Below are 27,329 nucleotides of genomic sequence, written 5' to 3' on the forward strand. Positions count from 1 at the left end.
TGTATGTATATACTTTCGTTATTTTTAAGAGATGTAATTGCAATAAGGTTGACGTATGCGTTTATTAAGAGCGTGTTTAGGAGTGCGTTATTATATGCACATTTCTCCATAGGAAAAACCGGAAATTAGAAGCCTATCGGAAAATTATAATTACCTAACATCGATTTAAATGTTACGCTCATGACTGTGTCGTTCATGTATTTTATTACGATTGAATATTTAATTCAAAAATTTTATTACGCATTAAAAAAATTAAAAAATATGCATTTTATACATTAGTGACTTTCTATGTATGTTTATTATTATAACAATTAATTATTATGAGTTACTACGGAAATGTCTAGGATTAATCGATCATAAAAACCCTAGCTACAATACAAATTATGTTCTTAGCTATATCATTATAATTGCATTATACAGTAATTTACAAACCGGTATATTTAATTAGCGATGTTTTACTAAATATCGAGTACCTATTTCCTAACCTTGTCCTGGTGTTAACAAACCGCAACGTTATATCACAGATAACATAATATCAAGCTTCGTTATTATGCATGCAAAGACAATGAAACCTATTATTCTCATATACTAACGTCTAATGGTGGTATAAAAAATGGCATTAAATACACAAAACTGATATTACCAGCGAAACTTCAAAGTTTTATGAAAATATGTTCATTATAAAAAAGGTATTCAATTTTGATGTTAAGTGTATCCAGCTTACCACATTAATAATTTTATTTTTTATTACTTTACCTTCATTTATTAGTTATTCCTTTTATGTCACTAACAATTAACGTTAACGCGATTTTGGTGGTGATGGCTTACGAGGTTCATTCCTAAAGTTTCGAGAATAAGAATATATCTAAGTACCTTTCATTCATTTCATTGTATAATGATCATCATATTGTATTCAGAATTATTTACAATACGTTCATTCTTCACCAACTTTAACAAACTTTGTTTACATAACTAAACATTTAATGGTTTCGTTTTTACAACTTACCAGAATAGTATACCAAGAATAATTGCAATTAAGTGTGTCGTCGAACTGTTTCTATAGTTGGCTTTTGTCATTATTTCTTCATGGCAATACGGACAGCGCATTCCCACCGGTTCAGAACCGACTTGTAAGAGATCCATCTCAATGCCTTCCTCATTCGCACTCCGTCCAATTTGTTGGTAATTGTTCGACTCCACTGAAATTTATTAGTATGTTATATTTGAATTTAAAACAATTAACTAGTCTCTCATTCAACAGATTAATAAACATCCTGCAGGGAAATGATTTTCAAGTTAGGTTGTTAATATTATACTAGTATAGTGTTATATTTTCTGTGGTATTACCAATTAATTAAAACATAGTTTCCTAACGAGGGACAAATAATATCTATCGTCACAGATCGGCAAGTTCTATGATAGATATGAAAACCACGATATGAAAAACGCGAGGTCAAATGAAAAGATTGACACTCCCGGGGTTTTTTTTACCCGCATAGTTGCCGTCCCCGAGGGATTACCGGGATAAAAACAATCCTATGTTTTGTCTCAGGCTTTAAACTATATCTTTACCAAATCGGTTCGGCTTAAATGTGAAGAAAAGATAGACTTACGAAAATATATTATAGGAAGGGATTATTTGTCTATTATTTAGGTTGTACATAATACGATCGTATTTATAAAAAAAGAAAGTAGAGAATATTGGTGATAATTTTTATTTCCTATTATGTTCGCAATTCAATGATCAAAAGCCCTTTTATCTAAAGTAACGCAGTGCGACACTATCTATAGGGAAAATGGTTTGAAATTATGAATTTAAATATTCCATTCATATCTTCAACCTAATTACTTGTTTCACTTCATTTTACATTTTATTCTGATACTACTTAACCTACTTTGCTAACTTAACATACCTATATAGCGTTGAATTAAATTCAAATCACTTACTTTTAATAAATAATTTAATCCAATTATGCTATGTCCACAGGGTGTTGTTTTTGTATTTGTTTTTACAGCAGATAATTAGTTTCTCATTTTGTGTATAGAGTTATAAATATTCCTAACCAATACATCGTAATTGCTTATTGCAAGTGAGGAATATTAAAAATAGATAGCCGCCAGTTATCGGGTATACACTTCAATTGATAACACTGAGCATAGATCAAATACTATATGAAATAAGTTCTCTTTGATTATATTGCTCTAGCACGCTAATTTCATTTCTATGCTCATGACATAGAATACATGTTAGAATAACTTATTTTGATATTTTGTGATCATATGTACCTATTGTTGTTGAAACATGTTTTGAATCGAAAATAATATTGAAGCGCACTGTACGAGGTGATGTTTGCACATATATTACGTTTAAAATCAAAAAACGCGCGATGCGCGAATGAACAACTCACAACGAATTGTGACAATAAAGAAATAGCACAACACAATGAACAGCTTTATGTTACCTCTTTTTTCATGTCATAACTGTTAAGTGTTTCGCCTGATGGTAAGCGGTTACCACAGCCCATGAACAATCGCAGAGATAATGCCTCTGCAAATGCGCTGCACGCTTTTATGGGGAAAGGGATAAGGAAAAGATTGATGACTGGAAATGGACTGGGACTAATTAAGGAAAGAAAGCAGGCCTCCGGCTCCCCCACTAACCCTACGAAACACCGTATAAACACAGTAGCATCGTATTATTTCCCGACGCTTTTCTGTGCCTGCGATCGTCAGAATCGACTTTTTGTATGAATTTTAAATTGTTTCAAGTAATAAAAAACATTTTCTAATGTTGTACTAAACTTGTGGGTTTTTGTTCATTATTAGTAAGTAGTCAGTTGTTATGAACACGTCGCATTTCTCCCATTGAACTTTCTTTAAGTACCAAATTTCGACTTTCTAACACTTCAAGATGTACCCTAACATTTTTAAGTCTCAGACAAACTTCCATCCCCCTATTTTAGAGGATGGGAGACGAAAGTTATGAGTTTATTTATGCATTTATATTTTATATTATGTTTAGCACTTCAGAAGTGGCCAAACACTTTGATAATCAACAGTGTGTCAGTGTATCAGTGAGTGTGTTCGTGCCAAAACCGTTTCTTTCAGATATCAATTAAATCTAAAGTATTAGACCTATTCAATTAAGACATTGATTGTTTAATAAGTCTATTATTTACATTTTATCATTAGAATATGAACTATCTGGTACATCGTGTACATCTATTGTGGGAGTCGAGCATTCTTCGGCACGAATTGGGCCAGCTCGCACCGGCGTGAAATAGTGGCATGCCACTGTGTTTCGTACCCGTCCCAGTCCATTCCTTCTTTCTAGTCGTTAATCCTTTCCACATAAAAGCAGCGCATTCCCCGTCCACTCCATTCACCGTCCAAGAACATTCGCAAAGGCACTACCTTTGCGAATGTTCTTGGACGGTGGTGATCGCTTACCATCAGGCGAACCACCACGCGAGCTCAGTTGCCCGCTGTAACATAAAAAAGAATCGGAAAACAACTCGATGAGGGTTAAAAAAGACAACGAAACGCTTCGAGAATGGTAGTTGTACCCTTGAGCTTCACTTGGCTTATCTTGGCGGGGGCACTACATACCAAAATCGGGTAAAGGTATCCTGACTCCCTATTATTGACGCAATATTTTGTTTTAGCAACACTATTGACATTTTATAAGTCACTTGTCAATTGCTCATTGTCATTTGTCAATTTGTCATTTAATGCATAGTGGAGCATTTTTAATATTGTAGTAAACATTGAGATTTGAGGTAAAAATTGATTACCAAAAATACATAAATGTTTATTAGCAAATGAATGTTGGTTTAATATTTCTATACATATCACAACAACAAAGTTATAATAAACTAACATGGATGTAGACCTACTAAGACCGGGCACTGTACCCATATCTCCTGATACAGTGTTATGGTTTGAGTTTTTACTCGACCCTAATTTGCTCAAGGCTCATTTAAGTAAACCAAATCCAGGTAAAACCAATACCCTACGCTAATTATTATATATTAGGCACATCAGATTAATTGGCATAAAATGAGTGATTTTTACAGAACCATCAGGATGTCAACTCATAGAAGAATTTCTGTCAGTGGATACTAAAAATCAAAATGCGAAACTTAATAGTGAAAGGATAGTTGATGTTGATGGACCTTCAAGCCCTGCGCCCACCACACCTACAACTCTACAATTCACCAAAAAGCAATTGGCACTAAAGATTCTAGCGTTGAAAGTAGCTCCCTCCCTACATTGGAATTTAGGTATTATTTATAAATAAAAATTGTGTATAATTTTTTGACCGATTTCAATGCATTGCACCTATTTCATCACTGAACCTAATTTAACATGGAGAGAGCAGGTATAGAAGTTCTACGAACTCTTTGAGGGAGTTTCTATCAGTGACTTCTCCTTCTGACTTCAGATTGTTGCTGAAATTTAATAGTACCTAGAAATTGGGAATCATCATCATCAGCCCATATATGTTCCCACTGTTGGGACACAGGCCTCTTATGAAGTTTCAGGCCATAATCCACCACCCTGACCAAATGCTAGTAGATGTCACATGTCATTGAACTTTTGATTTTTGGACATGCCGGTTTCTTCACAGTGTTTTGCTTCACTGTTTTGAGCAGTGGAGATAAATTGAAAAGTCTATTTATTTCCTGCATGTTCGCCTGGTCTCGAACACCAACTTGTCGATTTTAAATCCGAGGTCCTCACCACTGAGCCACCACTGCTTTTAGAAATTGGAACTGTTCCAACAAAAACATACTTTAAACAAAATAGGCAATAGTTATATAGGTAACACAAATCAACTGTAATTTGAATGGAAATTTAAGTTGCTAAATATTGTTTATGTACATAATTTATTCATCATGAAAAATTTTTTTTTACTTCATTCTAATCATTATTTTGGTGATATAATTTAATTGATTTTTTCCTAACAATCCTTTAAGACACCTTGGAGAATAACTTGCCACCCCACATACAACAACAACTCATGCAAGATTTGGTTTATATGGCAACAGATTCAGCATTCAATGCACCACCTCTGGTAAATATTGTTGGAATTTTATTTTTTTATTTGATTGACACATTTAATGTCTTTTTCTATTTAACTGAAATTTGTTAGTTGGGATGAAGCTTATTAAAGTTAATAAGATGAAGAATACTAAATTTATATATCCAGCCCATATCCGTTTCCTTACTTACCTCCATAAATCCTTTTCTTATTATGTATCCACTAAAGATGGCAATCCTTTTGCCCTGGTATATAGCCTGTGCCAATGTTTATGGGCGGTGTTTCTTGATTACTGTAAGGCGACACGTCAGAGCTCTATGCCAACTATCACATAAAATATCTGCGTAATCAATTTTTTAACATCAGTTTTGCATATTCAAAAACATAATAGATTACATAGTATTTCTAATTACATTGTGAATACATTATGATCGACTATCACATATAAAGGATTTCATAAAGTTTCGTTCAAAGTATTAAGTTTTTAATTATTATCTCACAGGAAATACCATCAGAAATTTTGCAAAAATTACATGTACAATTTGCACTGACCTTGTATCACCGCTGGATCCTCAGGTTCCCTGTGAAGTCTGCACTGTTTTTAAAGTCTTCAAAACTGCCTTTTGTCCATGTGTAAGTACTAAATAATGACTATTAATGAAAATTAATATAGAGTCCATATTACAAAAACTTATGACATAATTTGAATTTTTAGGCCTGGTTCCCAAACAGATAGCACCTTTAATCCTATGAATCAAAATTTCGAAAGGATTTTAAGATTGTGTGAAGCATCTCGAATGCAAAGTATTAGATATTTAGAAGGTATTTTAGCATATTATGAAACTACCCTCGGCCGAAGAGAGTCTAGAAAGATAAGAATACCTGTAATGGAAACCTTTGTTCATCTGACTGAAGACTCGGATGATATGAATCATGATTGGAATGCTGGTGATGTATTTATGAGCCAGTATGAACTAGCAATGCAAATCCATTTTGATCTCTGTTATAATTACTTCTTTTATGGACAACATGATATGGCTAAAAAACACATACTAGGATGTAGGGAAAATTCAAATCTTTTGGAGAAAGAAATAGCGACATATGGATATGGAATTCACAAAGATATGCCCTGGGGAAATTTTAATTACGCTAGTATGACCAAAGATGATATATTGGGGTACATAAGGGCCTTAAATTTGGGTTATGACCTTCTCAATGAGGAACCATCTCTCTTACAAAAACTTCAAGAATCTATTTCAAATCATTATGCTGGTATTATAGCAATACTTCAGGCAGATAATCTGGCGAGAGAAATACCGCTCGTTCATAGAGAAGTTGTCGAACTTGATATCCAGGGTTCTGCTTCAAGTGGGGCATTCACTGTCGCTAGAGATTTGTTGAACAGAGTGTCTGCGTTAAACGCAATTCGGTATGCCTTAGAAGGCGGCATTCCTTCAACGCATCCAGAGTTCTTGAATAAACTGAAAACTATCGGTATAAAATACTTTGATCTACTTTTTTGGGCACTTGGTCCAGTCTTGACAAGTAATTTGTCTGAAAATGACTGGATAAATCTCCGAATATTCTTTCTTCATCTAGCAACTTCTAGCTGTCGAATACCAATTGATAGAATAGATGATTATTTGAAAAAGTATGTTGGGGAAGCTTCTGCTGAAAGCATACGAAGGAAACTTATCTGCGACGAACATTTGGACGACATTCTAAATGACCCTAACGCTATAGATGATGAAAATATCGATATACCAAGAGAATTGCTGACAGACGATTGGGAAATGCCCAACTTCGAATTTAAAACTGTTCCCGAATTAGAAATTGGTAGAATAAAGAAACGTCTTGTAGAGGCTTCAACGGCGGACGATGTCCGCATGTGTCTCGTAAAACTAGCTATTATTACACCATCGTCTCCTCTGTGGAAGTTGAGCCCATCGTGGAAGCCTGCTGGAGGGCTAGGCAACACATTTATTGCACTACCGAGAGGGTTCTTGCAAGATTTTGGCTACATTGTGTCAGGTGCATCGAGAGCACGAGCTGAATCAGGCTGCTCCCGTACAGCATTATCGTTGCTTTCGGTTCTAGAGAATGAGGCCAGAAGTCAATTGGGCAGTGGATCAGATCCGACATTATATCGCATATGCCGTCAACTATCTTGGGAAGTTCTCTTCTTACAAGTGAATGTGATGTTGAGTGAATGGCCGCATCATCGTCTCAATCTTACAACACTGGCGAATAAATGTAAAGCGTGCATCGCGGCGGCTAGCTCGGGTGACACCATTATACCACGTGCACAGGTATTGTTATAGTTTTATTTCTATTTAAAGTTTCAGATCTAAGTAGTAATTGTAAAGTAATTGGCAAGTGTTTTTGTATATATTCATCATTTTTATATTAAAAATAATCTGCCTACTTTTTATGGATGAATATCATATTTTTTTCATATTCTGATAATTCATCGGCCTATATATTATCATCCACTGCAGGAGCACAAGGTTTTCTCACGATGTTTTCCTTCATCGTTTTTAAGCAATAGTGATGTGGATAATATGCAGATAAATTGATTAATCTATTTAATTCCTGTACGTTCATCTGGTCTCGAACCTCCGACTTTTCGATTTATATCCAAACCAATTGTCAATGTGTCAGAATTTTAGTTACCTTACTCCTCCGAAACGGGTGGACCGATTAAAAATTTGTGTGCTTTTCGGGTAGGTCTACGAATCAGCCAACATCTATTTTTTATAACCCTCAATGATAAAAATAAGGCAGAACAGCGTTTGCCGGGTCAGCTAGTAAAAAATTATTTATTCTCAGGTGGTAGAAGGGTGTTGGATATGTTTAGTGAACGCCTGTGAATGGGAAGGCGCCGGAATTATAAATGGTCCGGGCGAGTTAGCAGCCGCACTCTGCGCGGCGTGCTTCGAATTGCAGAGAGGAAAGGCGTCTAGAAAATTCCCAAGACCATTATGGGATTATGGTGATGTTTAATTCATGTTAGATTAAAAAAAATCCGTTTGTGATTTTCAACCGATTTCAAAAAAGTAGGTGGTTATCAATTGACTGTATTTTTGTTGTGGTTCTTACCTCATAATTGGGTGAACCGATTTTTATGCTTGTTTTTTTAATTGAAAGCCAATGCCTCGCAAGTGGACCCATTAAAATTTGTCTAGTGCTGACAATTTTAAGGCAGTTTAGTTTTTGTTAAAGATAATTTTAAAACGAAATAATTCACTTATCTAACATTCCGTGAGGTACAATTTTTTTTTAATAGACTTAAATATTACTTTTCACAGTGCTATCTATATACAACAGCGGTACTACCGGCCCAGTAAAAAGAAATGCTGGTGGCATGCCTTCTCACTCCAGAGATGCCCCTAATGCGGCAGCGGAAGCAAGAAACGCTTTTAATGCGTTTTTGACAACCCTACGAGAACCTCTAGCGGTCAGCGTCATGCTGTCATTGCTGGCCAGGATATACAATCTCCTCACAGATGATAGCTCGTTGGAACTCGTAATAGAGTACACGACTCTATGGCCCTCAAACATTTCAAACATGAACAACTACAACTGCAAACACGTGCTGGAATCGGTTACGGAGTTGTTGGAGAAAAGTTTGAAGTTCTATCCCTACAATACGTCGTGGTGAGTTGATATTTTCATAGTCCAGATGAACATTAAATTTTAAACATATCATGATATCGCATAGGAATGTTTTTTTATGCTTTTCGGATTCATCGTCCGGATTGGATGAAATTTGTTAGTGTAAATCCCGAAAAATTACATTGGAATCTTGTATCGCGGAAATCCCACGAAACGGGAACTATGCAGGGAAAATCCCGGGTCTGCCTTTCGTTTCTAGGAAGGCTGGTAAATCAACTGTTTGATTTTTGGTTATAATATTCTATTTCTAAATAAACGTGGACTTAATTCCGATCAAACCCAACTAAATTAATTATGTAAAAACGTATTTTGCAATTAAATAAACAATGATGACATTAAACTTTTCCAAACATTTCACAGGTTGCGTCTTTACGGTGACGTCGAAATGGCGGGCGGGCGATGGTCTTCAGCGCTCCGTTGGTACTTGTGCGCATTGGCGGCTGGTACTTGGCACTTTGCCAAGCGAATGCCAGACGAGGGCAGTATCGCGCGACGCGCTGCTAGATGCTGCCAGGCCCTGTCCTCCCCGTTGCAAGCCGCTGCCCTCTGCCAGCTGCCAGAGGAACCTGACTATACTACCGCTTTCAAATGCTTCGCTGAAAAGGTAAGTGGCCATGTATAATGGCAGGTTTGCCCTTTGAATAAGTTTGACGCATGTAATCTAATCACAACACTTAGGGTAATGTATGTTTTTTAATTAGCACTTCTCTAGCCACTTTATTTTAGTTTGTTCGTTGTCTGTTACGACTGTTCCTGTTATTATTTTCGTCTAGCTTCTTCATTATGTAATTTTAAATTTTAAATGAGTCAAATACTTTATTATCCAAACATAAATTAATTTAACAAAAAGTTGTGCATTAGTAAGAAAGGTTACAAAACCTTGTATAAGTGAAAGACTTGACAGTTTCATTTACGTCTGGGATCGCTATGGTTGACGGCACATAAAAATTGAGTTCGAAGTTTTCGCATTGACAATGTGATATTTTTTCAGACTGGCAACGCAGCGGATGCGATGGACGGATACTACGGGTGTCTATGGGACGGCACGTTGCTGGAAGTGGCAGTGGCGCTGCACACTCGGCGCGGGGAGGGCGGGAGACGAGCGCGTGCGGTCAAAGCCGCAGGGGCGCTCGAACTGAACGCTAATAACAGTGAAGACATACAACGCGAGGCGGCGGCCATTCGACGCGCAAGATTGCTTAGAGCGCTCACGAACCAATATGTTGCTTAATTAAATATATTGTATCTAGTTATGTTGGGTTTTTTATTTGGTTCTGTTTTAAAGACCGTCCACATACAACACAGGAAAGGGTAACGCTGAGAATTTGCGATAATGTTTGTTAAATAATAAAATGTTTAATCTTCTAATTGGATTATTTATTTAATTATTTTTTTGCGAAAAGATGATATTGCTTAAACCACTATCGCTCATAAGTCCCGAGATATCTGTGACACTTGGGGCAGTAATGATCCGTGTTTTTGGCGGAGTCGACACACCAGTAAGGTATACAGCAACAGCAACTAAAAAAATATACACATATTTTAATATAATTGCAGTGTAAAGTGTATTAATTTTTATTTAGTTTATTACAAAACTTGATGAGATGAGGCCGACTACGCTTGAATGAAGTATTATGTACAATTTGAAATTTATTTGCTAATAGGGAACCAACGTAATAATACAATTTGACTAAAACTATATGCCTGTAACACTATCAGAGTTACAAGTGTTAATGAGTGGTCCTACCCAGGTGTCCTACCTGTTCCTTGGATTTCTCTGCCATAACTGAAAATAATTTAAGTACTTCTAGAAAAGCATGCGTTATACATAATATGCTCGATTGGATTAATTATAAGTTACCTGGGGGTTGTACGTCATTTATCTACTTTAGAAATGTTGTTTAGGCAATTTATAATAATACAATATTAAATTACCAAACCATTGCGCATAAAACCGCTGTCATATGAGTTCTGGTAGTCGTTGTATGCTTTATAGTAGTCTTCACTGGTACATTACAGTACAGACATGTTATCAAAGCATTTTTTGGACCTAATAGTAAAGGTACCTGTAATTCATTTTAAATTCGTTTAACTATGTAATATCCTATTTAATTTAAAAAAAAAATATGGAAAACTATTGTAAATTATTGTAAATTAAGTTTCAAATAAGCATTTCAGTAGATAACATGTTATAAGAATGAACGAAAAGGATATGGAGTCAATCAAACTGTGGTTAAAATCTAATTTGTACTTGTATAATATTACCTTACTAGGTTCGGGAACAGGGGGCAACTCATGCGAAGATGATTTCGGAGAACTCATTATCTGCGTCATTAGGACGTACATAAAAATTCATTATCCATAAGGGCGGTTCCGTCGTTTCGACCAGATTTGATATTCTTGTCAAAGCCGGTATGTTTTTAAAAATATTTGCAAATCGAATATATACACGTTATTACATTAAATACATTCCGTTTTGCTCAAACGTTTATTTCGCTTTAAACCAGTTCAATTAAAAAATGTTTTCGAGGAACTAGTCGAAAATTCATTTCCCTCCCCGTGAAAAAGTTGGTAGGTTTAAATATCTTTTTGTTTTACTTGTCGCCAATAATCTATTTTTTATAATTTTAAACAGAATAGGTCATATAATATATATGTATAGTAATAAACCTGGAACATTGAAAAAACATACATTTTGCTTTTGTGTTTTTTTTGTTTTGCACACGAAAACTTTCATTTCCGTCTTCGAAAACGTGCACCGAATTATTTTTTTGAATCTTTCCTGTGAACACGCGAATATGGTTCTAACGCATCCCCAACATGCCAGCCTACCGAAAGGTCTACCCGTATTATTATACTACTCTCTGGTCTATTACGTGTTTTTTTTATTCCTGCGACAGCCCAAGCCGAGGTTCGCGGTCCCCGACAAGGGGGGACGCCCTTGAGCGTGTCGCTACCAAGGTGAACCATCAGTTCACCCACGCGCCCGTGCTAAGATGTAGTAGCCATTCAGGCTAGCATTGAGATTCATCACAAAAAAAAAATATGTGTTTTTCTAAAACACACAGCATTGAGATGAAAAAGCTGTATGAATTCTCTAAATCTCTATGGAAATACAATCTGCCTCACGGAATATATAACACAAGAGGAAAGGGCATTGCCAATTAATCTATCAAAAATCGCTGTCGCCAAACTCCCACATTTACAATGCACACACATTGAAATATATCCTATAATAATTAGAATGCTCATTGTAAACTTTCGTTAAAAAGACATAATGATTATCCTACTAATATTATAAACGTGAAAGTTTGTAAGTATGGATGTATGGATGTTTGTTACTCTTTCACGCAAAAACTAATGAACCGATTGCAATGAAATTTGGTACGTAGATAGCTGGACAACTGGAATAACATATAGGCAACTTTTTATCCCGATATTCCTACGGGATACGGACTTACGCGGGTGAAACCGCGGGGCGCGGCTAGTTACAAATAAATACATACAAAACTAAATTCATTTAGCAGTGCTACTTTGTGCTATATGTTGAAATTCTTTTTAAGCGCTTTTGATATCTTTGTCGACTTAGTATTAGCTATTCGAGGTTAGATGTCACTAACAAATATGCTACAATTTATGCTTTATTTCCGAAGTGTTAAGGTTTAAATTTATATTCAGTGCCCAATAAAAAATAAATGTTGGATAGAAAAGGGCTCAAGTTGTTAGGTTTTTAATTTATTATTTATTTTATGGTGTATGAGCGTTTTATAAAGAATGAGCTGTAATTTTGTAAATTATTCAATGGTATTAAGTGGCCCCTAGAAACAATTTTGAACTACAAGTGATGATAATGATTAATACATAAAAGGTTGTTGATTACAATAACAAATGAAGCTTTAACTGCAACCCGCTGAAAAATGTAACATACATGTATGAAATAAATATTTAATTTTTATTTCCTTCCATTCCTTCATTATCATCCGTGAGATTTCTTATAAAAAAAAATGTAACATATGAATTATGAGTGCAATTCAGGAAATCTAGTCTAGACATGTATACGGACCAGAATTATGAAAAGTATGACCGAAGCTGATTAAAAAAAAACGTTTCGCCAAAAATGCCAAATCCGATTGAAATGACGGAATGACCTTTCCTTACCGTCATGCTTAAATAAACGTATAAAAACTTACAATATCTTACCTCCATTGTAAATAGAAAAAGAACACTGTACCGTTGGGAAAAATGAGTAATACACCGTACCACTCAGTTTACCCAACGGAAGAGAAGGCGTGCTAATCGCAGAGTTAAAGGGGAATCAAAATATCTTATGGTTTGTGAAAATTACGCGCGTAAACATCGATAAGCAATATTTCGTTTCAGGCAGATACGAGCATGGCTTATAGACTAAGAGCTGGTTTACCCAAACATATAATGAACAATACATGATCTGCGAATGAAAACAAAAATAACTAGCTATTCGAGATGAACGACTCGACGATGCATCGACGGCCCATTTCGCACATTCTTTTTTTATGAGTATTTGGAATTGTCAGGAAAAGGATCTAATGAAAAAACACCTTAATGTTAAAGAGTAAAAAATTTAAAAATTAAGGAACTATACATAAACAACGGCAATTTAATTTAATAAGGCAATTTAAATACGTCTGTCAGATGACGGGTCCGTGGTCCAGTCAGCTAGTAGGTATTCTAAAAAATGAAGTAACTGTAGACTTGTGTTATTCAATGAACTCAGATACTTGATCAATAAAAATACAGAATTTTATCTTATTGAGAAATAATAAAAAACTGAAAAACATTTGCATTTTTTTATTTAACAACATTTCAACTACATTGTAGGCATTTAGTCAATATTATACAAGACATGTTGACTATAAGTTTGGAAAAATTAAAGAATCGTGCTGTCATCCTTATTTTTTGGCTAAATGTTGTCTGATACACGGCTCATACAATTTTCATATATAAATAAGACCTAGAGAAGAAATTTTCAATTCTATGAAAGTATAAAAGTTTTATGAAAGTACCTACAGTCATTGAAAAACTACTTGTATTAAGACATAATATAAGTACATTGTGTATGCAGATTGTAGGTATATATTTGTGTACCTACTAAGAAAAGTTATAGCCTAAAATTCGATACTCCTTAATTACTTCACTTATTAAACAATGAATTATGTTGAACCTAAAAAGCTCAGCTATCGAGTTCAAAGATGTAAATTTTGATGCTAATAGGTACTTAATTGAAAAACTAAATAGTTACGTAATTTTCATAATCTTCATCACCTTTATCTTCAAATTTCGCTTATGACTTATTTAATTTTCAATGTTTCCGTGCAAATTATTAAATATTATACAACAAATGCTTCAAGCGCAAGCATAGATAGTGCCGCCATAGCCGCGACGGCGGGGACTGTAACCACCCATGCGAAAATTATGTTCCTGCAAAACAATAGAAATACTTCTTCATTTTATACAGCTTATAAATTCATATTTATAACGTAAATTTCCTACTTGAAGTGTTCAGTTCAATACTTTGCCAGAGTTTTTGTTAATAGGAAATTTTATGGAAATGTAAGTAACTCCATATTGTTTTACGAATGTTAAAGGTTACTCCTAATTATATTTATTGTTGTAGATGTTAATAGCCTATTTACCTGAACAGACTCCAATCAACAGACTTCTCTGAGAAGTAACCAACACAAACGACCGAACCAACTTTGCAATGTGTGGTGGAGACGGGCAGCCCTGCCTTGCTGGCTACCAGCACAGTGAGGGCTGCTCCTAGCTCTATGGTGAAACCACTGAAAATACAAAATGATCGTTTCTCATTCCTTCTGCCTATGTTCATGTATGTTTATATAAAGCATAGAAGGTATAAAATTTTTCGCAAAAACCTATCGAAAGCATAATTGTCATATATCTAAGATAAGTACATATTAGATATATGACAATTATGAGCTGTTAAGATAATCGTTATATTAGCTGATCACCACATTGATCAGTCTCTCAGAAAGTGGCCGTTAAAGTGATTTTCTATATCCGCATTTTATTCATCAACTTACGTATCTGGTGTAATGCTTGTCAGATCTTCGCCAACCGTTTTGATAACGCGACGTCCCCAAAGCCACAAGCCCAGTGCGATGCCGACGCCGCCAAACACAAGAATAGCAAGCGGCGTCTCTGCGCGGGCGTGCGCACCTCCCTCGGAATACAGCAACCATAGTGCAACTAGGGGACCTATAGCGTTACTGTAAAAATATAGACTTATATATTTGAAAAGTATTTCATTAGTGACACACCAAATCATGCGATCTCACACAAACATCGCGAATGTGAGTCTTATTTTAATATTTTAATGTTACCTTACATCGTTACCACCATGTGCAAAAGCGCCAAATGTAGCAGTTAAGACTTGTAAAAATGAAAAAAGTTTCAAGGTATCCGGCGGCGGAGGTGGGGCTGGCGCTGGTGGGGGTGGGGTGGTAGCTTTGAGCAGCGGAGCCGCGCTGGAGTTGGGTGTTATCGCTGGCAGACCCACCCTACCATCACATTCTATACTCCAAGCACTGCCTCCTTCAGGGCCCTTAAAATAATCGAAATTTTAAACGAATACGTTTTGATTGTTACAATAACTGAAGAAAAAAATTAAAAATTGTAACTTTGACAACACCAACATACATGAAGAATGTTTTATCGAAAAGTGTAGTTTATTTATAGTTAAAGCAGTTATTTAATAATTTATTATCCATAGCTGTAAGTCCGTACCTACTAAAAACGTCCAAATTCTAATCAATATATTTTTTTGTTTATAGGTATTATTATACCGTACCTTATTAATTCTAGGTGGAGGAGTATCAAAATCAACTACACCAGACATAGCTCTAACTGCAGACATCCTTCCCAATTCAACGCGTGCAATTGTATCACAAGAATCGCCTATAAATCCATTCTTTGAATCATAACTTTCACCCATTCCTACAAGCTGATTAGAATCTAAGCTCTTACAACAACTAAGTGTTTCGTCAATGTACTTCAATGTATTAATCTGAGGATCAGCATCAATCAACTGCAATCGGACTTTATCGGGAGGACTAAGACTTCGTGAAAGTATACTACAATCGTCCATCGTTGCCAATAGGGCTCTGTTTCTAGCATTCATTTCTCTGACTCCAAGAGAACATTTATCAGCATCACTCAAAGTGACCATTTCAGCACTTTCTGCTATCGCTTCTAGAACTTTTCCATCATCGGAAAGTAATGAAGTAGGTCTTTGCGGAACGCTAGTTTTATTTGAATGTGTTGGCGTATTTGCTGGAGTTGTTTCTGAAATGTTGTAATTGCGCAATTTAAATTAAATTAAACATTAAATAAGTTCATAAGTTAAACAATAAATTATTAAAATTTTACCGTTTGAGAGACCAAGAGTAAAGTTCACAGGATTCGCTGTAAGTTGTCGGCGGTAATATGGTACAAGGAAAAGACGGACACAAATAGCCGCTACGGCGCCAAGTGCTACTGATCCAGACAAAGCTAGCCACATTGGAATTTTATCCATAGCTAATACTAAAATAGAAAAAAGAATTAATATTTCGTTAAAGATGTAATGTAATAAATCTAAAAAGTAAAACTTATAACCTTACATTTAGGACCATCATGCACTACACTCAGCACGTTAACAGCCACTGTAGCTCCATAAAAGAAAGGTAAAGCATGTAATCCAGCAGTCAGAGGTTGAGAGGCTCGAAGAATAAATCTCCGTACCAACCAAAACAGAAGAGCCGAAACCGCTCCACTTAATACCGGTGAGATAAACCACGACAAAACTGAAATGTTTCAAAGCTTATGTGACTTAAGTATTTACTATTTTATATATATCACGTATAATCCTATTGGCTCTTAGGTTACCTACCGTTTACAAGCGGTAGAGCAAATATTTTATATTTACCTATAGCACCTAGAGTAGACCAACGAACACCGATTGGGCCCTTTGCTGTAAGAGTAAATCCAACTGTAGCACCAACAACAGAGTGTGTTCCAGAAACCGGTAAACGTAAAAATGTTGCCAGGATAAGCCACGCCGCTCCCGCGAGTAAAGCTGCGAGGCATCCTGCAGCTAGGAGTCTCTCTCCGCCATCAGCGTACAATGAAACATCTAGTATACCTTTTCTCATTGTATCTGATACTTTATACCCTGAAAAAAACAACCCATAATTGGGTCATTTCAAACTTATGACTCCTATGAAATTTGATGAGTGCAGGTAATAAAAAAATTATGTCGTTGGTCTACAAACTCATTAACACACACGATCCGTTTCGAACGATAGCTAGGCCTCGTGAAAATGTTCTTTGTAACCCAATTTTCCATCAAATGTGAAAGCAAACCATTCATAGATTTATGGGTAAGGTTGACTATTTTACTTGGCATATTTTTTAAACTAATGGATATTAAAAATGTCTATATGTAAAAAAAAAACTATTCGTTCAAATAAGTAGGTATGTAATTAGTATGTAATTATAAATTATATTTAAAGAAAATTCAATTAATCAATTGATTTTGCAGATATTTATCACTGGTTAAACGCTATAGGTTATTTTGAGTTTTAACTTACCTATTAAAACAGCCCCTGCGATTTCAAATATAGTAGCGAGAATACATGCTTGTGTTAGTGTAAGGACCTTGGATCCAACGCTTGTTCCAAATGAGTTGGCTACATCATTGGCACCAATACCGAACGCCAAAATAAATGCCACCACAAATCCACATATAACTAACCACAGTAGATCATCAGAGTAAGGTTCCATGTTTTTATGATAGGAATTGTCAGCACAAAATACTCAATTTTTAACTTTCCATGTAATCATTATCAAAAAAAGAATTATGACTAGCACCTTAATAATTTATGCTCATTGACTATACCAAAAGCTTTGCTTTTCACGCTCCGTGTTAACCATTAGTGGTTCCTTCCCTTACTCTACAACTTCCTACGTTTTAATAAAAAACAACTAAAAATGTTTGACATTCTACTTATATGTAACGTAAATCTGTACAATATTCATCAATAAAAACCTATATAGTTATTCTTAAACGTTTCTCAAAAATCTGAATAAATTGAGTGAGTAAAGTGGTGTGCGTCACAAAGTTTTATGTTTAATTAACCTTTTTCGAAAGGATGGCGGTATTGAAAACTTTGGCTTCATTTCTGAAAAGGAAATAAACATATTTAAACAAAGGTAATGAAGCAAACACAATATCGTTTGTGATATATATCAGATTTTACTACATTTATTATGTGTAAACTTTGCAGCACATGGAATCGGACGCATAAAAAATTTATACTGGCTTATAAAAAATAATTATTATAACGGCAGAAAGCTTTATGTTACATTTATTAAAATGGCTATACTATCTTACGTATATAAGATACGAAATTAATTTCGTTTACTCTGATAACTTTAATTACTGTATTAAGTAAAAAAATAAAACCTAGATATCTTATTTCATTTTATTACATTCATTGACATCGATAGTACGATTTCGATGTGACCTTTCCTAAAATATTCGTCCACATGGCACATTACCTAAATTATTGATTGAATAGTGAAGCAATCGTTATTTACTTCCGAATAAAAAAAATGTAATGGATTATGCAAGTAAGTAAGTTAAATTCATTACGTATAAAATTTAAAAAAGAATATTTTATTCAAATTTAAATGCCACATTTCAACGATCACTGATCCAATTAATAGTAGTATAAGAGATATTTATAAGCTCGCTGCGGTCGATAGATAATTCATAAGAAAAATTATTAAATGACGTATTAGCAACTATAAGCACGATTGTACTTACTTTTTAAAAGTGAAGAATAATATTCTCCTGAATATAATATCCGTTACGAAGGTAGAAATATCGCCTTGAGTTTCTCAGCTGTACTGAAGTCACCGAGGGTCGCTTGGTGGCACGTTTTCAATAGAGCATGCGCGCCACCACCCCTCCGAAATCCTCCCATCGGCTCCTTTATTATTATGGAACTAAAGGCGCGACTGTTTACAAACGACCCCTTAGAAACAGTCCTAAAGAACTAGATGGCGTACGTAAACCTTTTTATTAAGTACTTATGAATACAGTTCATTTTCAAACAATAAAGTGTACTTGAGAAATTTCAACGGCCTCACGACCTTCCACGCCTCTTTATAATAACGAGAGAGGATTTTAAAGATTTACTATTAGTATTAAAATTATTAACGTTACTTAATAATCAAAAAAACACCAACGGAAATCCATTTACTAAATGAAGAATTAAGGAAATAGATCCATCTACAGGTTCTACTAAGCGGAGTATATTGTAAACTCTTCTAATTGCAATTCTTAGTTATTTATTTTTAAAGATTCCTTATAGATCAATATAAAATAAAAGGCATGTAGTTGTTACCTATATATGACAAGACAAATGCGACTTACGTATGCATTTCTGAATTTAAACGCTGCTTGATATAAAAACCGTTTGTTTTCTTTCTGTGATTAATTGTTTGTCCGTTTGACATGATTAGCTATTTACTTGCGAAGTTACGAAAATGAGGATTCTAAAATATTCAATTTATTAAAAATCTACAATTCTAAAGGGACTTTAAGTATGGAATGATTGAATATTTTTAAGTATCGTTAATTTTTACTAATGTATCAGTAATCGCAACACTTTCTAAAGTGTACTAATTTGTTCTTTTTCCTTGTCTTCTTCTATTTCACGTCGCAATGAACCGATTTCACGATGCTACAATTGTGTTTGGGTACAGTTGTATAGGGAGGCCAGAGAAGTACATATTTTAACCGCGGTGATATCTTTTTATTCATCTCATTCGCTTATGAATTTCTTTTTACTATTACCACACTTTTGAGGTCGTCTTACAGTTTTCTTAGTCTCTGTCATATAATCAACCCAAGACTTTTGATTTTCGCTAACCACTCAGCTATTAGACAAAGAATGCGGTCACAGAATAGAAATATTATATTTTGTCGATTATTTGTTTTATTTGTTGTGTAGATATTTTAAAAGTTTTTTTATTTATTCATTCGACAAGTTTACAAGTTAGAGTGACATGCGTAGATTCAAAAACCTGACTTGAATTGATTGTTTAATCTAAAAAAACTGCCTTTATTATAGGTAAAGTGACGAAAAGATACTTTAGCTCTTTGATATTATGTTCGCTTTTCGGAATCGTTGTTTTTGATGCAGTATGGTACAATAAATAATATAGGTAATCTGATTTACGAGTTACATAACTTTTTCTTATTTAATGATTGCAAAACTACAAATGTAAAATAACATTACTAACTAGCTTGTGTTGACTTTTTTTTAAATATAATTCCATTTCCGGCATCTCAAACGAAGTATGTGCTACTATTTTTTTAGTAATAAAAATACCTATCGGGTATATCTTTTAGTTAACTCTTATAATATATTCCTAAATTGGGCAGTATGGATGTAGTCAAAAGACGCAGCGCCTAGAAATTAAGCTGCCAATATTATTACATTCAATAGAGTTTTCCGAGTTGGAGGCAAAAGATGTTATTTAATGGGATCACATATTTAAGGGGGAAAATAACGCTTCATTGTTTGTGTTGAGTATGGATGTTTCTTTATTAATTATGAATCTATTATATATGAAGGTTTTTTATCAGTTATATAGCAAACATAGCCCAGTTTATAATAATGGTGATGTGAAGTATGAAATGTGAATTGTCTAGACACATTCATTTAAGTGTTTCAATTCAATCTTTCGTTCCGAGCGCTCAATTTTTTTCTACAAGTTACGGCGGAAAAAAAAAACCGTGGCGGCTCGTGATTTTTTTCGAAAATATTGCTAACCTCTCAAATTTTGTTGATACCTTCATAGGACTTCTTTCGTGGAGCGTATTAGTATATAGTAATTGACAGATTAAGTCAATGTTTAAATTGTCAATTCTGTTAACATCCGTGCAAAACTGAAACTTAACCAAATTATATATTAGTACAGACTCATTCAATATTACGAAATCTCGAGTTCCAACATAATGCACTATTGATACGATATTGCATCTTCGACGTGAAATTATCATGCTATTAAGAAATGTTTGGTGCGCAGCAGAGTTAACTGGGTGCTGGTACTGTAATATTTAAAGGAATCGTATTAGAGTCTGCTGTAATGCATTACTTAATTATAATTTTATTTTAGCAAACAACTATTATCAAAAAAAATTGGGAATGTAAGGTATGCTCAGTGGGAACTACGACAATCCTTCCATAATGCCAACCGCAGATCAAGACGTCCACGTATTGAACCAAATCCTTTTACTTTACCTCAAATTGAATCAGGGCCTCTAAATACTAGTTCGTTAATAAAACCATTATTATTTACCATAGGGGTAAGTTTATCTCAATACCTCATTCTCCTGTTATGATTTTACACCTACTACTATTACAATAGTATTTAAATCTTTAAAAAATTTATACTTTATATGTAATTTATTTATTTTATTTAATTGTAGGTAACAACGGCTAGTTTAACTACTTGTGTTATATGGGAATATGAAAATGTTAGATCTCATGCAACTGCCTTACTCAAGAGACCAAGCACCTGGTTGAATGGTCAGAAACGTATAGGAAATCATGTAAGTTATAGCAACAGTAGAATATAGTTTGTATGTTTTTAATTTTATAGAAACAATCACATAAGAGTATCCAATTAATTTGGTTTATTGATATTTCAGAAATCAGAGCCAGGCCCAATAAAAAAATGGTGGAAATCTCTAAAAACAAGTGAAAAAGTTTTCTATCCAATTCTAGCTGCCAATTTGTTAGTGTTTGGTGCTTGGCGTGTGAAGTCATTACAATCTTTTATGATTAGATATTTTTGTTCTAATCCATCAGGCAGTAAGTGGATTTTAAGTTTATTTATTATAACTGTTTTTTTTTTAATATTAAGCCTATTTATCCAAATTATTTTTTTAATATCTTTATAAATTTACTACAGAAAACTACGCTCAATCTGTTTATATTCAATTTTCAGGTTCAGTGTGTCTCCCAATGGTTCTCTCAACATTCAGTCATTATTCAGCATTTCATTTAGCTGCTAATATGTATGTGTTGTACAGTTTTATGCCAGGTATAATATTTTTTATTTTCAGACTGACATTTTGTTTTGTGTTAACCTTGAAACATATGATAATAATTACAATATTTTTAGCGGCAATGGCATCATTAGGAAAGGAGCAATTTGTGGCTATGTATATGAGTGCTGGTGTTATTAGCAGTTTTGCCAGTGTTCTCTATAAGGTCTTGCTCAACCAGCCTGGCCTAAGTCTCGGGGCGGTAAGGTTATTTATTTATACTGCAATTATGAGTTTTAATGAATATGTGTAGTTTTTTTTATCTTAATAACACTATATTTAAGAAGGTGTCAGGTGAAACATTCATCAAATCAATTCTAAGTCTTGTTCATGATATATTACTTTTATCTATGTGGCAAACAAAATTATTAATTATAAAAATAAATTTTAATGTTATGTTGTTTGTTATGCAGTGATTTCGAACTTATATTACATTTTAATATAAAACTGTTTTGATTGCAGTCGGGCGCAATTATGTCAGTGTTGTCATATGTGTGTGTACAATATCCTGACACCAGGCTGAGCATCATATTTTTGCCAATGTTTTCATTTGCCGCTGGTTCGGTAAGTTTTCTAGTAATTTATTCAGACCTTTACATATCAGAATTTAATGACTGAGAATTTTACAGATAAGACCTACATAATATTATCTTATATAGTTAACTACAAACAAGAGGGTATATAATTATCCAATTTTATTTCACACACACACAATGCTTTTGTGCATTTTATCAATGCAAATTTTATAGTACTTGATACATATGCATATTTTAAACTAATTTTTATTTTGACAGGCAATCAAAGTTATTATGGGTGTTGACTTGGCTGGTGTTGTACTTGGGTGGAAATTTTTCGACCATGCTGCTCATCTAGGTGGAGCATTGTTTGGCATGTAAGCTCTTTTTTTAATTCACATGGATGTAAGTTGTAAATAAAATCAACCTGAGAAATGTAATTTTATTCTGCCATGTGTGAGTATTACAGTAATGTTTCTCAAAGTTTTATATTTCACAAAATATATAATATATAATAATAATCTTTATTTGCATAAATGTGGTTTTCTACATACGGTTCTTATACGTAATAATTATTTATACAGCACATCTGCCAACTATATTAGCATGCAAATATGTTTGACACAGCTCCGCATCCTCTACAACATCACAAATTTACAAGCTTTACCTCTTTATATTATTAATAGTGTATATTTAATATGTATTTGTTAAGTTTTATGACGATATATCATTTTATCATATTTCAAAAATTTTAATCTTTATAATATTAGTGTAGATAAATATGTATGTGTGATTTTATGCTATGATTATTATGTCTGGTAACAGTGAGGACGATAGTGACATGGGCTACTTTTTACCGCAGTAAAACATCCCACTCCCATGGGAGTTTCCTTAGATTATGCGGGCGGAGGATTTTATTAAAAAAAAAACTATTATTTTTTAAATTTTCAGGGCCTGGTGTTATTGGGGAGGTCTTCACATTTGGGGAAACAGGGACAAGTTTCTTCAGTATTATCACAATTTACGGAAGGATTCCAGATAGTATAATGATTGTCAATATCAAAAACTAAATGCTGTTAAAAGCTATTTATTTTATAACATGTTCAGATTCTGGTTATTTTGATAGATTTAATTTATAATCAAAAGTTAAAAATAAAATAACTTTAAAGTTTTATAAACTTTTATTTTTTAATTTTACTCTTAAGTATATGTACAAAAATACATATAGCATAGATAAATGCATCAGAGGTATAAATTTGCAAAACTTAAAATCTGAATAGAATGAAGGATTAACTCTTTGAGAGCATTTGTAAAAAAATTATGACCATAACCTTTAGATTTACTGTGTGATTACTTAATTTATGCTGTAAGAATTTTAGCATGGAAATCAAAGTGCTCTCCAATGTAGGTGGAGATATAATAGTATGAATGGTCGTAGCCTTCACGTAACTTCAATATAACGGGAACGCCAGCTGACCGACAGGCTTGAACAAGGTTCTCAGGCAACAGCTGTTTTTCAATGTAGAATTTGTCAGCCGCTCCCTTGAAAAATATAAACAATTATGTAATTATCATTATAAGTGTTTGTCACTATAATCTTTTATAAAAAAATATGTATATTTATAATAAGGGTGTCCTGGCTCAACAATGTTTTATGGGTCGAGTACAGAAAATAATCTATTGACACAAATTAATAATGAAAATTTGATCCAAAATAGAAATAACGTAAAAAGACGTATTTCTACAAAAAAATAATGATAATGTACTAATCTATGAAATTCAAATAAGTGACACTACTAGTCAAGAAATATACCTGGTCTAGGAAAAGAGTTAGTGGTGGGCCATCATATTTCCTCACAAGCTCGGTGGCATCCCACTCTGTCCACTTGCTTTTGTCTTCACCTAAGTAACCAGAGAATGCTTTGACACCCCATGGACAAGCACTGGGGTTGCAAATGGGCGCAAATCCACTGGCAGATTTGTATTGACCTGGGTTTCGTAAGGCCGAAATCAGAGCTCCGTGACCACCCATGCTGTAAAAATATGACATTAAAATCATTCAATGATATAAAACATACTTGTATTCATTTGATATAAAAAATTGAGTTATATACCTATGACCCATGATTCCAATCCTTTTTGAATCGACTACATTGCTGAAAGCATTAATGATAAGGTCATACAATTCTTTGTTCACGTAGCTTCCCATTCTATAGTGTTTTGCCCATGGTTCTTTTTCTGCATCTAAATAAAAGCCAGCTGAGACTCCAAAGTCCCATGATTCATCATCACCCTCTATTTTTACCCCTCTAGGAGAAGTATCTGGTCCTACAACTATTATACCATGTTCTGCAGCATATCTACAAGAAAATATTTATAAATTATAAGGATAAGGATTATTAGCAACATATAGGTAAGATCAAAAACCAATGTGAAGTAAAGAGAAAGGAAAGATAAAAATCGATTATTTATCTTGTATTTTATATATAATACCAAAATAGAAATAGCAGATAAACAAAATGTTATGTGATTTATTTGTCAAGATATTCATCCCAAAATTCACCACACAGTTTACACACTCAGACACAAATTTTTAAAATAATATAATAGAAATAGGCCAGGAAGTAGCACACCCCCACAGAAGACCATCATGAAATAGTGCCATACTACTGTGTTTCATACCATGAGTAGGTGAACCAAAAGCCTGTTTTATTTCCTCTCTCTTCCCAGACCATTCCTTCTTTCCAGTTGTCAATCCTTTCTTTATCCCTTACCCCTTAAAAGCGGACAGTGCATTCAGAAACAGAATTTGTTCATGGGCAGTGGTAATGGCTTACCATCAGGCTCAGTTGACATTGGCAGTAGTTTGCTTTCTAAGCCCTCAATTTATTGTACACTAGTCATGTAAAATCAAACAACAAAGATGAACATATCATACCAATTTTTTGCTTTCTTGATTATTTACAGTTCACATGGTAATAAAATTTAATCAAATTTTTGTTGATTAAAAACTACATTATAATATTTATTCCCTCTATCTATTTTTACTATTGATCTTTAATAATAACATTGCAATAAAATTGTCATAAAAGCATATTGCTTAAGGTCAGAATATGAAAATGATAATATTTTTTTGATAATTATCCATTAAATACATAAAGTTAATACATTATCAGAACATAAGATAAGCTTATCATACGGAGTAAGTTTTCTTAGTTGATTATAAGAATATAGGTACAATAGTAAGGTTCCCAAACAATAATTTTAAGCGAAAATTTGGAATTTATTAAAAAATTCAAACTTATGCAAAATCTATGTCTTCAGAATATACTTATTTATACGATTACACTTGTCAATATTTTTTTTATAATATTGATTAATAGTTGAAAAACGAAAACATTATAATGATTACTATCAAGTTTGAATTCTGTAAAATCTCACCTTTGAAAACCAGACTTGGTAATAAAATTTTGTTCTGTGCATGTTAGTCCAGAAAGATAAAAAATTACAGGCAATTTGACATCACCACCTTCTGCCTGAGGTGGTAAATAGATGGAGAAATTCATTTTGCATTGTAGCTCTGAGGATTCATGCGAGTAAACTTTTTGGTCACCACCAAATATCTTGTTAGAAGAAACCAATTCTAAGCTGTCCATCTTTAATTTCTGTAAAATAAATACATGATAATAGGGATAATTTACATTAAATTAGACAAATTGTTATTCATGATAGCATAAAGGATATTGATCAAACTTTTGAATGACTAATCAAATTTTACTCACTTTCTGAAATTCTGAGTTAATATTTTGCATTATACTAGACAAAAATAAGAAATATATGCTAGTGGTGAATATACCGCAGTCAGATATGAACTGCCACTGAATTTGAGGTTCATCATTCACAACATAGATTTTACTTATCAATTACTACTTGATAGTTAACATTACTCATTAAATCAAAGCAATAAAATTCAAATTTGTATGGTTATATCACTAAATAACTATAATCATAACGATAATAGAGATTACGTAACTATCATTACAATATCACGCGGTTGTTTTCTGTGAGCCGGCAGCCGGTTCAGTAATATAGACAAAACTCTCCTGTTTTATTATAAATTTATTTGTGGTTACGACTTAACAATCATGCTTGTAAGGAAAATCTATTTATGAGACACATTAACAAATAAATTATGCCAGGTTATGACCTAGGTATCTATTCAATTAAAATATTATTCCAATGAAAGTGATATAAATTTAGAAAAAGAACATAAACCTAGCTAGGTTTAATTACCTTGCAAATATGAAAGTTCTACTGACTTCCGAATACGACCTTTGATCACCAATTACCAAAATACGTACTATAAAAATTTATCAATTATGTATTTATGTATCGATTCGTATTTCGTAATTCATAGGTACTATTTTTGTTTTGACAGATATATTTTTTTTAAATGAAGTCTGACACTGACACTGCCATAGAGTCGTATAAGTTTGACTCAGATAAACTTTATTCTAATTTCAAATTGTAAATTGTGTAGTATATTCACACATAACACACTACGCCTACGAAGGAAGAACATTTCATATTGCTTAATGTTTGTTGCCTGTCGCCATCTGCCAGTGATGGGAGTTCGCCGTTGAGGTTTCACCGAATTTCCACTATCCACTATTTATCTTTGTTCTTATGTTTCGTCGAAACGAAACATAGATGAAATTATTGTTTGGTTAGTAGGTCTCTACTTCTCGGCGGTGTGTATCTATCATAACCCAAGGCTCTGTACGCGCGCTCTGGGTTTGGGTAAATGAATTTTTCACCATAAGAAAAAAAAGTAGGTGCAGAATATTCAATGTCTGCTGTTGTGAATTTCGTATATTATATTAACATTTATATATGTAATATTTTTTCAGTCTTCGATACTATGAACTTCAGA

General features: G+C 33.7%; 4 protein-coding genes across 7 annotated transcripts; 2 read left to right on the forward strand and 2 right to left on the reverse strand.

Annotated features, from left to right (window-relative positions):
* The first annotated feature begins 3,718 nt into the window (after window positions 1-3,718).
* On the forward strand, window positions 3,719-10,081 carry LOC119830173 (integrator complex subunit 8). Its single transcript, XM_038353086.1, has 9 exons — window positions 3,719-3,998; window positions 4,077-4,283; window positions 4,980-5,077; window positions 5,547-5,677; window positions 5,760-7,353; window positions 7,874-8,036; window positions 8,353-8,701; window positions 9,080-9,323; window positions 9,711-10,081. Exons 1-9 carry the CDS (start codon window positions 3,881-3,883, stop codon window positions 9,948-9,950), a joined length of 3,144 nt encoding a protein of 1,047 aa, XP_038209014.1. The 5' UTR covers window positions 3,719-3,880; the 3' UTR covers window positions 9,951-10,081.
* A 3,479-nt stretch (window positions 10,082-13,560) lies between these two features.
* Window positions 13,561-18,740, reverse strand: LOC119830164 (sodium-dependent phosphate transporter 1-B). The gene is made up of 10 exons (XM_038353068.1): window positions 18,585-18,740; window positions 17,347-17,937; window positions 16,683-16,928; window positions 16,378-16,560; window positions 16,145-16,300; window positions 15,567-16,060; window positions 15,100-15,320; window positions 14,800-14,985; window positions 14,392-14,538; window positions 13,561-14,176 (listed from the first exon to the last, which is right to left on the reverse strand). The coding sequence occupies exons 2-10, from the start codon at window positions 17,537-17,539 to the stop codon at window positions 14,086-14,088; spliced, it is 1,917 nt and encodes a 638-aa protein (XP_038208996.1). The 5' UTR covers window positions 17,540-17,937; window positions 18,585-18,740; the 3' UTR covers window positions 13,561-14,085.
* Window positions 18,741-20,674: 1,934 nt separating this feature from the next.
* LOC119829963 (presenilins-associated rhomboid-like protein, mitochondrial) lies at window positions 20,675-23,547 on the forward strand. 2 transcript variants are annotated; one of them, XM_038352709.1, is made up of 9 exons: window positions 20,675-20,870; window positions 20,948-21,137; window positions 21,261-21,383; window positions 21,483-21,645; window positions 21,782-21,877; window positions 21,959-22,083; window positions 22,344-22,445; window positions 22,676-22,773; window positions 23,348-23,547. In XM_038352709.1, exons 1-9 carry the CDS (start codon window positions 20,830-20,832, stop codon window positions 23,436-23,438), a joined length of 1,029 nt encoding a protein of 342 aa, XP_038208637.1. In that variant the 5' UTR covers window positions 20,675-20,829; the 3' UTR covers window positions 23,439-23,547. The 2 variants fall into 2 exon arrangements, with proteins under 2 accessions (XP_038208637.1, XP_038208636.1); XM_038352708.1 differs by having other exon boundaries at window positions 20,675-20,876; window positions 23,348-23,546.
* Window positions 23,548-23,562: 15 nt separating this feature from the next.
* Window positions 23,563-26,839, reverse strand: LOC119829964 (S-formylglutathione hydrolase). Of its 3 annotated transcripts, none has more exons than XM_038352711.1 (5): window positions 26,690-26,839; window positions 25,838-26,061; window positions 24,511-24,756; window positions 24,210-24,429; window positions 23,563-23,938 (listed from the first exon to the last, which is right to left on the reverse strand). In XM_038352711.1, the coding sequence occupies exons 2-5, from the start codon at window positions 26,050-26,052 to the stop codon at window positions 23,756-23,758; spliced, it is 864 nt and encodes a 287-aa protein (XP_038208639.1). In that variant the 5' UTR covers window positions 26,053-26,061; window positions 26,690-26,839; the 3' UTR covers window positions 23,563-23,755. The 3 variants fall into 3 exon arrangements, with proteins under 3 accessions (XP_038208639.1, XP_038208641.1, XP_038208638.1); XM_038352713.1 differs by having other exon boundaries at window positions 26,672-26,822; XM_038352710.1 differs by lacking the exon at window positions 26,690-26,839 and adding an exon at window positions 26,179-26,223.
* Window positions 26,840-27,329: the final 490 nt, after the last annotated feature.

The sequence above is a fragment of the Zerene cesonia genome, chromosome 11 (genome assembly GCF_012273895.1).
Source record: "Zerene cesonia ecotype Mississippi chromosome 11, Zerene_cesonia_1.1, whole genome shotgun sequence".
NCBI classification, from domain to species: Eukaryota; Metazoa; Arthropoda; class Insecta; order Lepidoptera; family Pieridae; genus Zerene; species Zerene cesonia.